This window comes from Lupinus angustifolius, chromosome LG06 (assembly GCF_001865875.1).
Source record: "Lupinus angustifolius cultivar Tanjil chromosome LG06, LupAngTanjil_v1.0, whole genome shotgun sequence".
Lineage (NCBI taxonomy): Eukaryota > Viridiplantae > Streptophyta > Magnoliopsida > Fabales > Fabaceae > Lupinus > Lupinus angustifolius.
Window position 1 is genome coordinate 10220625 of NC_032014.1, and position 18122 is coordinate 10238746.

At 32.9% G+C, this 18122-nt stretch overlaps 2 protein-coding genes across 5 annotated transcripts; both read right to left on the bottom strand.

The window, feature by feature from the left end:
- LOC109349751 (phosphoglucomutase, cytoplasmic) lies at positions 525-9524 on the bottom strand. 4 transcript variants are annotated; one of them, XM_019590695.1, is made up of 19 exons: positions 9403-9524; positions 9175-9264; positions 8670-8751; positions 5283-5338; positions 4640-4753; positions 4408-4470; positions 3817-3936; positions 3593-3693; positions 3195-3254; positions 2989-3088; positions 2729-2886; positions 2551-2646; positions 2201-2264; positions 2037-2118; positions 1767-1939; positions 1608-1684; positions 1297-1429; positions 925-1041; positions 525-843 (listed from the first exon to the last, which is right to left on the bottom strand). In XM_019590695.1, exons 2-19 carry the CDS (start codon positions 9253-9255, stop codon positions 772-774), a joined length of 1749 nt encoding a protein of 582 aa, XP_019446240.1. In that variant the 5' UTR covers positions 9256-9264; positions 9403-9524; the 3' UTR covers positions 525-771. The 4 variants fall into 4 exon arrangements, with proteins under 4 accessions (XP_019446240.1, XP_019446239.1, XP_019446238.1 ...); XM_019590694.1 differs by having other exon boundaries at positions 9175-9286; positions 9403-9517; XM_019590693.1 differs by lacking the exons at positions 8670-8751; positions 9175-9264; positions 9403-9524 and adding exons at positions 5963-6044; positions 6468-6557; positions 6696-6818.
- On the bottom strand, positions 14116-17521 carry LOC109349752 (protein SAR DEFICIENT 1-like). Its single transcript, XM_019590696.1, has 7 exons — positions 17361-17521; positions 17096-17171; positions 16406-16961; positions 15584-15744; positions 15055-15252; positions 14857-14956; positions 14116-14691 (listed from the first exon to the last, which is right to left on the bottom strand). The coding sequence occupies exons 1-7, from the start codon at positions 17450-17452 to the stop codon at positions 14444-14446; spliced, it is 1431 nt and encodes a 476-aa protein (XP_019446241.1). The 5' UTR covers positions 17453-17521; the 3' UTR covers positions 14116-14443.

An 18122-nucleotide genomic window follows, 5' to 3' on the forward strand; every position in this document is an offset into this window, starting at 1 on the left:
ACCATTCATTTGTTTGCTAGTATTGACTTTCAAACAAAAGTATTCAAATTAATGGAAGATGATGTACTGACAGTGTAATCAATTTTACATAAACTTTCATTTGGATGTAATCATATTTTACCCGATTGTTTTTCACTATTTTTTCTTCCCATTATACTCCCTTCAGACTAAATACCAATCAAATATTACTCATATAACTCATTTTCATGAATAAATTCAACTTATAAGCAAATAAGTATAATTATAATCTAATTTTCACCATTAGATGGCCGTAACATGTTCCCTTTTCTGTAGAATTTCCTTATGTTTGGGCAGGCTAGTAATGGTAGATACTAGGGAGACTTTCAGTGACTAAGGTTATTATCTAAGATGATCCATAAACCCAAAAAAGGCATTATTTGGAACGAAACAGGTGGTGTTGGCCTTTATTTCTCTAGTGGGTGCAAAATTAAACTTTCCCCAAAGAAGTGCAAAAGGTCAATTTTATGGCGGGGGGCAAGGAAATGTAGATTGTAGAGTACCCGAAACAAGGACAATATAAAAACCAATATATTAAGAAATCATGTCATCAGTACTTTATTCAGCACATCAAAATTTACTTAAAATATTTGAAATTCCAATAAAGTACCCCTAGTAAGGGCTGCAAACAACAAACAGCAAACAGCACAGGTTGGCTACTCATAAGATTATTAACACTCTTTTCAAATGTCGACAAGCAGAAGAAACGACTTGCTGAAGCTTCAGATATAACCGTCTTTTAGTAGTGTTCATTTATGTAATGACTGTTGGGGCAGATCGACCAGTGAATTCCTGCATCTTCGAAAGTTTCAATGCAACCTCCACCTGTAATTCAATAAATTTCCGCCAGTCAGAGATTGAAAGCTGGGCAATGAAATCTAATATTTGAATATATAAACATCTTACAAGAGGAGCAAGTGCATCTTGTGAAAGTCTCCCAATCTTTGCTGGATCCTTCTCATATTGCTCAATGTATAGTCTAATAGTTGCACCTTCTGATCCAGTTCCAGAAAGGCGGAAAATCTTGCGCAGGATTTTGAAGGTAAAGAAATCAAAATAATTAGCTTGAATGCGAAAATGGGATATATCGAGCCAAAAAAATAAAACTCAAAACTTAAAACTCCTGGAAAAGGGAATACATGAATTCAAATTAGTAATTCATTGATAGACAAAATGAATTTTCAAAGCTGCCTTTCATGATTAATTCTGAAAGTCCACCTCAACTTGCTCCTTTTCCCATTACACTAGTAACATATGTTTCCCAAGCAGTAAACTTACCAATCGTGATCCGTCTTCAAACAAATATCGGATGCCCTGATGTGATGAAATGGAACCGTCCACAGAATCTTTGTATTCAAACTCATCAGCGTGGGCGACATTTGAAACATCTGACCTTATTCCCTTGATAATCCTAAAAATATAGTCAATGAAATTCATTAGATTTATGCTTCAATTCACAAAATCGACTATTCGATAAATAATCTCTGGATATATATATACCCATGAAGTATACAGGTAACTGTTACAGACTCATCATTACAAGACCATTAACTACTTAATTTTAGACTTAATTCTCAAAAGTAACATACTGATTGACTTCTGAAAGCGTGGACTGCAGTTTGACCAAATATGCCATCAGTTCCTTTGCTGCACCAGCATCTACATTCTTTAAGAAACAAATGCGAACTGGTTAAGAGATCTTCGAAGGATATTATACAAAAGTAGAACAAAATGCAATAGAATCATACTTCATAGTCATATCGAGTATAATAGTGGCGCCCATAAGTAGCCCAATGCTGGCGAACTATGTCTTCAACTGTTACAAGCTTGTCTTCAGTCTTATCTTTATTTTTATATGCAAGTATAGATAGCCAGGCCAAAACCGCCCAGATTCCATCTTTCTCACGAATATGGTCAGAACCTATCCACAAACACAAGCAAAATAATTCACAAGATGAAGGTCTGGCAATTGTTAAAAGTGGTTGTTTGCTCTTCTTAATGCAATAGCAAACACATACCAGTTCCAAAACTTTCTTCACCACAGACTGAACATAATCCAGCATCCATTAAATTACCGAAGAACTTCCAACCTGTTGGGACCTGGTGTTGAATAATAAAGTAAACAATTATATGGGAACTGAGTGAGCATTTTTAAACTTCGGGATGTTAACAAATAATATACCTCAAAGAATTTCAAGTTCAGGCTTTTCGCTACAACATCCAGGGCAGCAGAGGTTGGCATGCTCCTACAATACATTTTACAGTTTAAAATTGGTATATTGGTAAAACTAGTTGTTAAAGATGAAGAGCATATCCTTTCTATAGCAGCAGTCCAACTGAAAACAAATTTATTTGATTCTTTTGGGGCAACTAGCAAGATAATTACAAAGCAGTTGATTATTGACAGACATACACAAGTAAAAAGTCTGCCATTACTGCATTGCATATTTGCACATGTGCCTTTTTGCATGCAACACAAGCACACTGATGAGAGAAAATAAAAGTCAGGGAAGCTTAAAAGTATAGTAAAACCTGGCAACTCCCTTTAAGCCAGCAGAAAAGTATGGTATAGCTTCAACAGCATTTGCAGCAATGATAGCCACAGAATCTGAAGGAGTGACGAAAAACCTAACACACGAGGTATACATATAAATTGTAAACTAAAAGTTAGACATGATTCAGATTTTACACAAATTAAGGGCTCCATTACCTTTTTCCGAGTATCATGTTACGATCTGCATCACCATCAGCAGCAGCACCAAACTCGGGGGGCTCACCTTGAGATTCTGATTTGCCCAAACCCATGCGAGCAACCAACTCTTTGGCATATGTCAAATTGGGATCTGGGTGTCCTCCTCCAAAGTCTTCCTGTATCCAAGAAAGCCGTCCACAAATCAAAAGCAAATCATCACTATATTATTCAGAATAACTTGAGTTGTTTCATGGCATTAGTCAGAAAGAGAATAAGACCTTTGGTGTACAGTTCAATAAAGAACTTTCTTGTGCCCCAAGCTCATCCACAAAAATACGCTTTGCATAAGCTCCACCAACTCCATGTAGTGCATCATAACTTCAACAAGATTACAGAGGCTTACCGAAATGTTTTGGGGTGAAGAAAAGAACAAAGAAGTATATTCTATATAAAGGTTTAAAACAACAGCATCCACAACATATACCAGAATGTAAATTTAGGAGATGACAGCAGTTTCCTGAGAGATTCAAAATCAAAAATTGACCTGCCAAAAAGTTTAAAAAAGGACTGAATCAGCAAAAGCACACTTTAAGACAAACATTTGATTAACTAAAGAAAATCAAAATTACAAATTGTATGTAGAGCTGGGTCACAAATGACTCCAATTAACTGGATATTCAAAAGCCAGAGAGAGCAAGAAAGCTATTAAAACCTAATTTTGCAGCATGTTTAAAAATATTTGAAATTCGTCATGCTGCAAAAACTGGAGAGCGAGAAAGTTATTAAAACTGGACATGACATGGCATAAGAAATCCATTTCCACAAAGCTCCTTTGTAAAAATGCAAAATACAAGAAAATACTAATCTTGTAAAAAACCTTACTTCATCAATTTTACATAATCACTTGCCGAATCAAAAACCTCAACATCAAACGGTCCTTCAGGGCCTGTAAAGTTTGTAACACCTGTTGTGGAAATATCCACCTGGGAAAACAAAATGATAAGTGGGAACAAGGTTTAGGTAGATGAAACACATTGCGGTCTTTATTAAAAAATAGTGGGGGTAAATAAACAAAGGGGAACATTTATAGATAGATTGAGTAGTACATCTGGCAGATCTTCAGAAATAAAGTATTCCTTAATTGTCGTTGTGTAGTCATATATCTTATTAGTAAGTCCTTCTGGTGCTGGTCCACCATTTTCCATGTTATATTTAATCCCAAAATCCTGCATTATGGAAACCAAATGACAATAACAATCATTCAAAGTTAATTTCATATGCAACAAGGCATCATCATAATCATATTACAATACAAGCAACTTGCATTTGAATCAACTAATTTCCCTACACCAACCCTGCTACTGAAAACTTCCCTCAGTTTTTTATGTTTTCCGACTTTTCTTGTTCTTTGGTTTTCAAGATTGTAATCCGAACCGAACATATCCTAAGCTAAACTATAATATGAGGCCCACTATCTATATAAACTATATAAAAAGTTCAAAGTCAATGCATAATTTAAGTTACCAGGTTACAGGATAAACGTAATAGCATTCTCAGCTCAGATAGCAGAAATAGAATGGGAGAGAGCTCTTTACACCATACCTTAAACATTTAAATCCTAACACCTTATATTGTCATACTCATTAACCAAATGCAATTGCTAAAAAATCACTGAAAGTAAAGATGCCAGTACTAACCTCATTAGGGCCGCCAGGATTGTGGCTTGCCGTCAGTATAAATCCACCAGTTGCCTTTGATCCCTGGTATGCACAACAGTTTTTATCCATTAGTTTGCTATAGCTTATGAGAAGCAATTGTTACCTTGCAACTCCATCATATAAAGCATGGACTATCTTGTTGAAACAAAGCACTTTCTGGACAAAGAGAGCAAAGTTATAGAGATGCAGATTACAGAAAACAATGACTTACATCAGGCCCTACTCTTTCACGTATAACACCAGATACAGCGGGAGTGGAAAGCAATCCATTTTGACCAATCCAAACACGTCTTACTCCATTTGCTGCTGACATTTTAGTTATGATCTGCAGATTAATTACAATCATTAATGATGTACCACATGATATTGTCATTCTGAGGACAGGCATAATAATATGCACAGCAAGAAACATATATCCTCTCTTATGAGAAAACCATAAGCGAAGACTAATCAATGAGGCAAAAGAAACAAGTATCAGTTCAGGAATATAAAACTCTGGTGCTGGTAAATAGTATTCTGGTTTCCATTTTCTTGTATTAATTAAAAGAACAAGACAGTTTCAAGACCCAAAAAATGAGTTATATCAAGAAGGCCACAAGTGGTGAGATCTGGTTGATGTAAATGCCCACTTGGGTTTGATGGAACTTGACAGTCCTAATCAAAATTAAACTATAGATGCTCAACTTCAGAGATTCAACATCAAAGAAATATATTAAGACATTGCAGCAATGTAAAATGGTTCTCCGAAGAAATGATATCAATTATTCAGCAGTTAATAACATGATTGATAAATCCAATACTCTAGACTCCATGAAGTCTACATTTAAAACAAAAATGTAGTAAGGAAAAAGTACCTGGATAGCTTCCTTTGAATAGTAACGACCATCACCAGATACAACTAGTGTTGCACCTACAAGTACAGAAAGAATCGTCATCATGATCCCACACACTGACACACAGCTTAAGTGAAGCATAAAAAGGAAACATGTGAAACGAAAGCAGTATCCAATAAAACATAAGCTCCAAAATCCATCTTTAAAATCAGGAAATGTTCAATGTGCGTCTTTTCTTTAAGGAGATGGAGCTTAACCACTATCAAGGTTTTAAATTGCTACACAACTGCAATTTTGGCCACAATATTGCAGTTTTAGTAGACTCTGCAATTGGATCACCTTGTGGCTGCATGGGCCACATTTTTTCACAGTTGAAGCAATTAAAATATACTAGGTACGGAAACTACAACTGCAATTTAAAATCAGGATCACAGGAAACAGTTTGCTTACCACTTTAGTAAGAGACAAAAATGCATATATTATTTAAACATTCTGTGCATTGATGTGATGCCGATATATGTTACTAAGATGGTCAGTGGTAGTTAAGTCCTTAACCAAAATAAGATGAAGCCACAATATTGTACTTTAAAAGTACTTGACAAATTAATTGATTGTAATCTTATACTTAAAAGAAACAAAATATGTAGCTGTCATTAGTTAGTAGAAATAAAACAAAATAAGACGCGAAAAGAACTAACTACCTCTAACTTTTTCTGCAGTTAGGGCATTGAATGAAGCCTGAACAAAATTTTCCAGGTAATTAGGTTGGATGAATACTTTCACCTGAAAAGATCAATCCAATCCAGTCCACCATTAGATATTACAAGAAACATACAAATAAAGGACATGCAACAATCCATGTGAAACAGATCTCGCAACACAAAATTTGATTCACGCTAAATTTCACTTCCAGATAACTAAACAAGTTGATTAATCATAAATTGATATGAAAAAATGAATACATATTTCGATGCAGACAAGTAAACACTTCAGCTAGTTCTGATCCAATAACAATTCATAACAAAGCACAAAGCAAGAACATAAGATGAATAAAAAAATAGATCAGAAGCAGATCCGAGTCAGAATCGGAAGATCTGGTTTCAAATTTCGAGAAACGATCAAGTGATTTAACTCTCATAAAAATTAAAATAAAAAACAGAGAAATGTAGAACAATCTAATTGAAATGAGAAATGGAAGGAACGAACCTTCTTGCGGAGACCAGAGGTTCCAGGTTTCTGGCCATCGAAGGGAGTGGTGTCTTTGCGAGAAACGTTGAAGAGAACCATGGCAATTACCTGATGAGAGAAAAAACGAAATCTAGAAATGAGAGAGAAAGTGTGTAAGAGAAAGAAGAAGAGAGAAAGGTAGCAGTGGCAATGGCATAAGTACGTATTTATAGGGGAATAGAGAGAGGAGAGGAAAAAACGAAGTACCTTACGAGTGTTGAGTTGATGAAATGAATGAATGGACGATGGAATGCTTTGCTTATTTGGAACGGAATAGATGGATCACGTTTGTGCGACGAGAATTTTAATGAATTTTATATATAATTCAAAATGAATCATAGAGTGAGTGTGTATAAATTTTACACTCATTATCTATGTGTTTGTCTTTCATTTATATTTTTTTTGGGAACAGTTTTTTCCCATTGTATTATTTATTTTTAATTATAAATAATATATTAATTATATATAAATCTTTATAATATTAATATATAAATATTACATTATATTCTTGGTTACATCACTCCTCCACACTTAAAGCTCTATATATATAATGTTTTATCTCTCAGCTGGTTAGGAATACAAGAGCTTATCTTTCTGAAGAGTACATTTAAAGTTGTAGGACAGATATATTTGACAACTCACTTCTATTATTTTACATTACATCACTCATCACAAATTGCCTCTTTTTATGATGATAAATGTTATAAAAACATTTATGTTATATATGCTAAATGCTTTTTTTTATATTTCTAAATGTGAATCATATAAATATAATAATGAAAAGTGGACAATGTTCCAACAATATATAAACACCAAGTTATTAGAATTTTTAATATTATTATTTTTTATTGATGAGAAACAACACATGTCCATATATCTTTCTCTGCATAGTATACCAAGTTATTGATTATTATTTATTAATGAGATGTATGTATTACAGCAATGTGATTTTTATGGCTGAAAGATTAGTTAGTTACCTTTTAATACAAATAATAACTTCCAGAAAGTAAAACATAACCCAACTTGTTAAGTGCAACCTAACACATATTTAATACAAACAGTACTTCTTTACTTCATAATATTGATCCTTGTATTTAATTGGCTATAGGGGTGAACTCAAATTTAAAAATTAAACTCAAATAATATTTAACAATATATTAGAGATAAATATTATTCGATTCAACTTATCTCTGGTTCATCTATGATTTCTAATTATACGTGCATGTTGAATTATGCACAGAGTAATATTATTTCTTCTACCTAAGTATATAACATTATAATGCATTTGATTGCATCCAACTTATATATTGATATAACATTTGTATTTTAAGTATGTTTTTTTAATTGTTTTGTTAGTTATCAATAACACTCTTGTGCAAATGATTTTATTATCACATGATATGTATATAAATATATTATTATTATTATTATATATATATATATAATTGATTATCTAATATTTTCATCACACATATATATATATAAATGGTTCAGAAAATATATGCATATATATATCATTCATATGCCAAATCACATATTATAAGTATATTTCATGATTCCAAAATCTCTTTATTCCCTTCAATTTTATATAATGTATATATGATTTGACATATGAATGATATATATACATATATTTTCTTAATCATTTACAAATATGTATTTCTAATGAAAATATTAGATAATTAATGATATATATATTGTGACAATAAAACTATTTGTACAAAAATGTCCATTATGCAAGATATCGTAATAAACAGCGGTCATTCAACAGTGCAATTTTGAATGACGTTGTTGAAAAATGAGGTGCAAGAAACATCAACAACATATAATAAAGCAGACGTTATCAATTTGTGTAACTTCAACAACACATTCTTAACAATGGGAAATGTAATTTCTTTTGTTTGGCTTGATGGCATACATCACGTATGTAGTCTTTATTGAATTCAACAAAATGAAACATTATTTAAACATTCTGTGCATTGATGTGATGCCGATATATGTTACTAAGATGGTCAGTGGTAGTTAAGTCCTTAACCAAAATAAGATGAAGCCACAATATTGTACTTTAAAAGTACTTGACAAATTAATTGATTGTAATCTTATACTTAAAAGAAACAAAATATGTAGCTGTCATTAGTTAGTAGAAATAAAACAAAATAAGACGCGAAAAGAACTAACTACCTCTAACTTTTTCTGCAGTTAGGGCATTGAATGAAGCCTGAACAAAATTTTCCAGGTAATTAGGTTGGATGAATACTTTCACCTGAAAAGATCAATCCAATCCAGTCCACCATTAGATATTACAAGAAACATACAAATAAAGGACATGCAACAATCCATGTGAAACAGATCTCGCAACACAAAATTTGATTCACGCTAAATTTCACTTCCAGATAACTAAACAAGTTGATTAATCATAAATTGATATGAAAAAATGAATACATATTTCGATGCAGACAAGTAAACACTTCAGCTAGTTCTGATCCAATAACAATTCATAACAAAGCACAAAGCAAGAACATAAGATGAATAAAAAAATAGATCAGAAGCAGATCCGAGTCAGAATCGGAAGATCTGGTTTCAAATTTCGAGAAACGATCAAGTGATTTAACTCTCATAAAAATTAAAATAAAAAACAGAGAAATGTAGAACAATCTAATTGAAATGAGAAATGGAAGGAACGAACCTTCTTGCGGAGACCAGAGGTTCCAGGTTTCTGGCCATCGAAGGGAGTGGTGTCTTTGCGAGAAACGTTGAAGAGAACCATGGCAATTACCTGATGAGAGAAAAAACGAAATCTAGAAATGAGAGAGAAAGTGTGTAAGAGAAAGAAGAAGAGAGAAAGGTAGCAGTGGCAATGGCATAAGTACGTATTTATAGGGGAATAGAGAGAGGAGAGGAAAAAACGAAGTACCTTACGAGTGTTGAGTTGATGAAATGAATGAATGGACGATGGAATGCTTTGCTTATTTGGAACGGAATAGATGGATCACGTTTGTGCGACGAGAATTTTAATGAATTTTATATATAATTCAAAATGAATCATAGAGTGAGTGTGTATAAATTTTACACTCATTATCTATGTGTTTGTCTTTCATTTATATTTTTTTTGGGAACAGTTTTTTCCCATTGTATTATTTATTTTTAATTATAAATAATATATTAATTATATATAAATCTTTATAATATTAATATATAAATATTACATTATATTCTTGGTTACATCACTCCTCCACACTTAAAGCTCTATATATATAATGTTTTATCTCTCAGCTGGTTAGGAATACAAGAGCTTATCTTTCTGAAGAGTACATTTAAAGTTGTAGGACAGATATATTTGACAACTCACTTCTATTATTTTACATTACATCACTCATCACAAATTGCCTCTTTTTATGATGATAAATGTTATAAAAACATTTATGTTATATATGCTAAATGCTTTTTTTTATATTTCTAAATGTGAATCATATAAATATAATAATGAAAAGTGGACAATGTTCCAACAATATATAAACACCAAGTTATTAGAATTTTTAATATTATTATTTTTTATTGATGAGAAACAACACATGTCCATATATCTTTCTCTGCATAGTATACCAAGTTATTGATTATTATTTATTAATGAGATGTATGTATTACAGCAATGTGATTTTTATGGCTGAAAGATTAGTTAGTTACCTTTTAATACAAATAATAACTTCCAGAAAGTAAAACATAACCCAACTTGTTAAGTGCAACCTAACACATATTTAATACAAACAGTACTTCTTTACTTCATAATATTGATCCTTGTATTTAATTGGCTATAGGGGTGAACTCAAATTTAAAAATTAAACTCAAATAATATTTAACAATATATTAGAGATAAATATTATTCGATTCAACTTATCTCTGGTTCATCTATGATTTCTAATTATACGTGCATGTTGAATTATGCACAGAGTAATATTATTTCTTCTACCTAAGTATATAACATTATAATGCATTTGATTGCATCCAACTTATATATTGATATAACATTTGTATTTTAAGTATGTTTTTTTAATTGTTTTGTTAGTTATCAATAACACTCTTGTGCAAATGATTTTATTATCACATGATATGTATATAAATATATTATTATTATTATTATATATATATATATAATTGATTATCTAATATTTTCATCACACATATATATATATAAATGGTTCAGAAAATATATGCATATATATATCATTCATATGCCAAATCACATATTATAAGTATATTTCATGATTCCAAAATCTCTTTATTCCCTTCAATTTTATATAATGTATATATGATTTGACATATGAATGATATATATACATATATTTTCTTAATCATTTACAAATATGTATTTCTAATGAAAATATTAGATAATTAATGATATATATATTGTGACAATAAAACTATTTGTACAAAAATGTCCATTATGCAAGATATCGTAATAAACAGCGGTCATTCAACAGTGCAATTTTGAATGACGTTGTTGAAAAATGAGGTGCAAGAAACATCAACAACATATAATAAAGCAGACGTTATCAATTTGTGTAACTTCAACAACACATTCTTAACAATGGGAAATGTAATTTCTTTTGTTTGGCTTGATGGCATACATCACGTATGTAGTCTTTATTGAATTCAACAAAATGAAACATATTCTTTACTTTATTCATACAATTGTGTGATGCATGTCCTAGTCTAAAGTGTCATACATTTGAATCAGATATAGAAGCAGGAAGATTTATGAGATGTGAGTGTTTAGGAACTTCCAAGACATACAGGCCATTGGTAGATTTAGTTGAACCAATCATCTTCTAAGACTTATTCTCCTGGATTTTACAATGGTTAGCATCAAAAGATAACATACATTTGCAGTTTGAGGCAAGTTTAGATATAGTTATCAAGTTATATGCAAAATTGGGTAGATATAAAACATTGTGAATGACTAATTCAGGGAGAAGTGAAATTGTCCTAGCAAAATTTGTTATTACCTCATTCCCATTAGGCAATCTTACCCTAATAGGCTTTATTTCTCTATATGTAGAGAAATTGTTCATGCTGGAACTTATGTGGTATGTGGCATCACTGTCCAGTATCCAATCGACAAAAGAATTAATGGTTTTAGAATTACCTGCTACTTGGTTATTGAGGCTAGTGGATGTGGTTGATAACACACTACTGGTGATATTATTTGAATCATTCTGATTTAGTTTGCCAAATTCTTCACTAGGCTGCTTAAACATGCTTATCAATCTTTGGTATTGTTCCTTGCTTAATCCATACACGGGTCCATTTTGATCTGTCTGCTGTCCTAGGGTGTGTGTCTGATCCTCCACTCTTGAACTTGCAACTGAGAATACTCGATCACTATTTCCAAAATTAGCTAGAAACTCATGCAACTTATAGCATGTTTCCACTGTGTGTCCACTCCTCTTACAATGAGTGCAATATTTGTTGTTGTTAGAGTTCTTGTTCCACGAGCCTCTTCCTGAACCACTTGAATTGCCTCTTCAGAACCAGTTGACACAAATGGTTTTCCTGAACCTTGGCCTCTTCCAGAATAGCTTCCCTTTCTCCAATTGTTTGACACAACCATGGCCTTAGATTCCAATTATTGTCCATACATTTGCCTTTCTTAGATAAGGGGTCCATGATCATGATTTGTGACCTGACCCCTGCATAGGAATCATTAAGCCCTCTAAGAAAAACTATCACTCTATCCTCCATTCTATGATTCCTCACATCATAAAAAACATCACCACAACATTGCACTTCACATCTACATTTTGGCATAGGCCTAAAGTTATCAAGTTCATCCCAGAGTGTCTTTAACTCTGTAAAATAGTTGGACACATCAAGATCTCCTTGTGTGAAGTTAGTGATGGTTCTTTGAAACTCTGTAATTTTGTAAAGATTTCCTTGAGAGAATCTTTCACTTAGCTCATCCCAAATCTCATAGGCCTTATCAATCCATATGACACTTTGTGCTATTGAAGGTGTTATTGACCTAGTTATCCATGATGTTACAATATTGTTAGTCCTCTCCCATGCTCTATAAATCGGGTCTATTTTTGCAGGCATTTTGATTGATCCATCAACGAAGGGGAGCTTCTGTTTGGATATGAGACTCATACTAATTGCCCTTTCCTATTGATGATAATTCTCACCATTCAGAAGAGGTGAGACAATGGCACTTGTAGAATTTTCTGAGGGGTGCACATGGTAAGGAGAGTCTGGATCTTGGGTAGGATTGGTGTGAGTGTCATTGGCATAAGATGATGTCTCGAAGGACATGATGAATGTAGCAGACCTCTTAATAGAGCTCTGTTACCATCAAAGAAAAGAATCAAGAAGGAACAGAGTTCTTCTTGTTGAAGAAGAATAATGCGAGAAATAAGATGAATATATGTGGCAAATAGAATAAGAAAAGAATAATACTTGATATTTTTATTAGAGATTGAATTAGCAAATTATACAAACTTGATTCTTCTTATTTATAGGAAGAAGAATCCTTTAACAACTCTCAGTAACAAACCAACTAACTTAATTAGCATATTTAGCACATGTTAAATATGATAAAACACATGAATAACACAATGACTTGGACTGCAAGCAACAAAAAGCCCATTGGTCTCATATCCAAAATTATGGTTAGATTGCTTGATTGATCCTTGGCCTTGCTTGATTAATGCTTGGCCTGGACTGTGACTGAATGGGTGGCCTGATGCAGGTGCCTAAGCTTGGCCCGAGAGGAAGTGCCTTGAATGGCCTAAGTCGTGCATGGGGCAACTCTAGCCTGGTGCAACTGATGCAGCTAGTGCATCTAATGTTGTCTTATGACTCTAGCCTGATGCATGTGAAGTTGTCTCAAGACCCTGGCCTGGCGCAGTTGATGCATGGCAATGTCTTAGTCTACCCAATTTGTTTTGATCAAGAACATGACATTGGCCAGATTTGGGACATCAACTATGTTGCTGATTTTGATCATGCCCAATCTGCACATATTGATTTCAGGCCTGGCTGCCATTGGCATAAGCATGGCTGATGTTGGCGTGAGCTTGAGGTTAGTCACAACACCATTAGTCTTGAGCATATTAGTTCTAGGCCAGGAACTTATAACATTATCAATAACAAGATTCAAGTTACCACTTTGATCATCTTTTAATTTTGATAGAGGGTTATGTTTTTCTTTACTTTGTAATATATGTTGATTTTCTCAATCAAGTTGGGTTTGATGATTCTAAAGTGATAGACAGTTTGGTAATGCATCATGATACATTGAAGGTGCAGATTAAGTTGCATTAGCTAAAATGTTTCAATCCGGTAAAGTATGGAACAAGATCCTCTATGGTACAGGAGAGAAAAATTCTTTTTTTTTTCTTTATATTTTCTTTGTTTTTTCACACAATTCTCATCTCCAATATTTCATTGGAGTCCTAGTCATAAGGTATTGTATTGATACCATTCTCTCACATATAGACTCATAAGAATATCCATAAATATATTTCTTTTGAGCAAATTTCCAATGCTATCTTCATAAGAAAACTTCGTTTGAGAATAATTATCTAGTAAGTGCTGAAATTTAAAAGCTGAGCATGGCTCTTAACCCAAACCAAAACGAAAATGTGAAAACATTATAACCCAAAAAGAAGATCAGCCACATTAGTCACGTCATCATCGTCTTGATGAATCAAGCTGTTTTATTGATCGCGGAAATTAGAGTAACATAGCAACACGGGCCCAGTAAAGGCATGTTTCATTTTTCAGGGCTCCCGGGCCTGATGCTCACTAAACCTAACCAGAGAAGAGAAAAAAGTGAACCCAAACTTAAGCCCAATAAGTAAGTTTATGGAATGGGCCAAACACCACACTAAGACTAATCGATTCTTCACGTGGTAACTTGTATATACAGCTTAAAGTCAAGGCTCTAGTGCACCTAATGGCTAATGCCACCTTGGGTTCCCATTAAATACAGAACCTGGGCCTGGGGTTATAGCATCCTCTGAGTGTGTCTCTGAGAAGTTGAAAGCCATGCCTAATTGATTCACCGATGGTGTTGTGGCAAATGTTGTATTCACTGGCCACTCATAGTTGTCAACCTCCATAGTTGATTTTTCACCAAAATAGTCGTTCTGATCATATGCTACTACTTGTGCTTGATGATTGTTTGGTAATTGCTCCACAGTTTCACCTATTGATTTAGAATCATTAGATTCTTGTGATTTATCATTCAAAACTAATGTCAAAGTGGTGAATGAAATTAATTTAATTATCAATCGACAGGATTTGTCATTGTAACAACTTTGCATAGACACATAAAGACACATAAAAAAACAATGATAATAATGGAACATACGTTGGTTTAATAAAGCAACATTATCATTCAAAACCCCATCAAGTTCCTCCAAGTTATTCCATGTAGCATATGCCTCTCTGACCAATTTCTGAATATAGCTCTGCAAGTGAAATTATTGTGATGAATTAAAAGATGAAAATCAAACATAGTAAAATCTAGAAATTGAAGACATAAAAGTGAGATTAAGCATGAGGGTACCTTATTAGTAATATTGTTCAGCTCTCTCCCAGGAAAGACTTGGCCATTGATTTCAGCTCTAATCATTTGGCATATGGGATTAAGAACAATTGTAAAATGAGGACCACGGAAGATGTAGTATTTGTTGCCCATGATGCAAGTCTTGGCATGCTTGACTGTCACTTCCCACATTTTCTCTGACATCCCAATGCCTAAAATCTGATTTCAAAACCATACAAGTCATTAATTACAAATGTATATTAAATAGATTTTCAACGTTTTTTCATTATTAATGAATCACGTATTGTTTTTCCTAATAATTCAGTGTCTTTGTTTACTTACCCATTTATAAACATAACGTAATATTTTTTTAAACATTATTTATCACTTTTAAATTTAATGCATTTTTTTGTTTTTTACTAAGATAATGGGAGGGAAGGAGTATCATTTAACAATTAGAAAAATGATTTGTCTTGAGTTTATTTCCATATTTTGATTTATTCCTTCTTTTGTGGCTCAATATAGGGAATGGGGTAAGTTGGAAATATACCTTTCTGAGCTTATTTGGGTCAACCACGCTTAACTTAAGAAAGTCTTGGACCGTGTTAATCCCATGTAAGGACAATTTTTTGTGGAAAGCACCATCTTTTCCAATCTTCTCTAGGCGCCACACTTCGTCTTTCAGCATTGGTGGGTGGTGTTTCTTGTACACTTCAAATGTAAGAAAAATAAAATAATTTAGCAAACAATATAGGTATTGTCACTATTGTGTATATACACATAATATGATAAATAGTAGACTCTTTTTAAAGCCACCAAATTTTAGATGCGAGGAGAAATACTATAAAGTTCGATGTTGATAACTTTAAGCCACATCATGCTAATGCTATGGTAAAGTTTATATTCTTCCAGTTTTTTTCATACAACTCTTCACTCGATATACTTAATTTCCTTTTTTCATTGACCTAGACTTTCCTTTCGGATCAATATACTCATCAACAAACCACAAATAAATTAAACAAAAGGACATTGACACACTAACTAATTTAAGTAGTTATCAACAACATCAATACATGAATAAATTGAATAAACAATTGAAAGCTTTAGCTATCAAACATATATTTGGTAGTTAAGTTAACTTCAACGTGATATGAGAAGAATGTATGTAACCCTTCACGAAGAAACCTTAGAAAATTACTTAGAACACGTGTCTCTATCTATTCTAAAGGAAGAGTGTAAGTCAAAAAAATATACACAAGAAAACAAGCGCAAGCTATAGTATATATACTAATTAAAATAATAACTTTTGTGATGTATTTTGAGATAGGTATACTATGCATATAGTATTAAATATGATGTTGAAATAACTTACATTCACCACGATGATCTTTGACAACAAATGCTTCAGTCATTCCTTCACGAATTCGAACACCTTGATTACTTTCTGAAGCAACTCTCACTGCAACTCTAAACTTTCGACTACGTATCCAGCTAGAATTATCTGTGAACTCTAAGTCTTCAATTGGTGCAATACCATCCCTCATGGTAAGATTCAATTCTCCTGTAAGCAATGGTCGTTTCCCTGTTCTCTCCTTCACTATGTGATTATTGAATTCTTCACTCATCCAAGACTCATTGTCACTATGAGGGAAATCTCCATCAAGAACCACAAGTTCTAGCTTGATTGCTTGGGGTAGACTTGTGGGAACCATTTGCTGATTACTAGTTTTATCGACGAGAACCACGTGGATGGGATTCCCGTCGATGTCTAGTATTCGGCTACCGGTGAATATTGGGAGCGAAAGCTTTTTGTTGAATATGAGTTGAAAGCTTGATGGGTGCTCTGATGCTTGGATTCTCAATGAAGGAGACCTAGTCATCGAGGGTAGATAACAACGCCTCATCGCTTGCTCCACCTCTTCATTTACCTAATAAATACAAACTTTTCTATAAGAAAAATAATTCAAATACAATACAAGTTAATGTTGATTTTCTTCTCACAATATTAAATCAAGGTCTACTTCATATATATGTATTTACGTAATAAAGTTTCATAGCTTACCACTCTTCTAAGCAAAGGTTCCAAGCCTGAGAAAAGGCCTTGCAAGTTTTTCACCATAACCACTTCTCCAATCACCCTGCCAAGAAAAAATTGGTATGATTCATGAGAAGTGAAACATGTTTGAAGCAAAGTGGAGTATATATGTTATATATAATATTGAAGCTTTATAGAATTGGATCAAATAAACTTTGTGAAGGATAGAGAAGATAATATCATGTAATTGAATGAATTTTGATAGATATAATAACACGAAGTATAAACATACGATGCAAAAGAAGGCCTAGTAGGTCTCATCCGTTTATCGTTTGGCTTATTAGGGTCTTGGTTAGAATCATCAAAAAACCGTTTAGCTGCCATTTTTGTGAAGAATTTGAGAGAAAGGATCAAGAGAGAGTGAAAGACGTTGGTGTAAGATTGCACTAATTAATGAACTATATATATATAATCTAAAATAACATAAAAAGCAAGAGAGAAGGTTCTTGGAATGTATGAGGAAATAGCGAAGGTATTAAACTCTTTGTTTTTGTATGGCCTAGAATGCGTATCATATGATGTAAAGACTTTGACGCAATATATATAAGAAAGATACAAGTAAAAAGGCATGTAGGAGTAGGACCCCACTTCCTTTATGGATTGAGCAAATATCTAGTATATTAAACCAACTCATTCATGTGATATTGCTATCAAAGTGTGAATAATGACTCTGATAGCAGGAGTACGAGTGGCTTAAGATTGGGCTCAATTTTGATATATCTCAATATTCAATCAATGACAATTTGTTGGAAAGGAAATTCATTACTTATAAAATAAGTGGATATTGTCGTATCATGAAGAAGAGAATCTCCCACTCATTATTAAGTAAGTCATGGAACTCCTTGTTTGAGATTATATTTCAACAAAAATCATTTTTTTATGAGCGAAAAAATATATGCACTATTATTGTAAGAATTTTATACAATGTTACTATCTAATCTATTATATATATTTAATTATTATTAACTCCTAAAAAATAATATAAAGAATGATG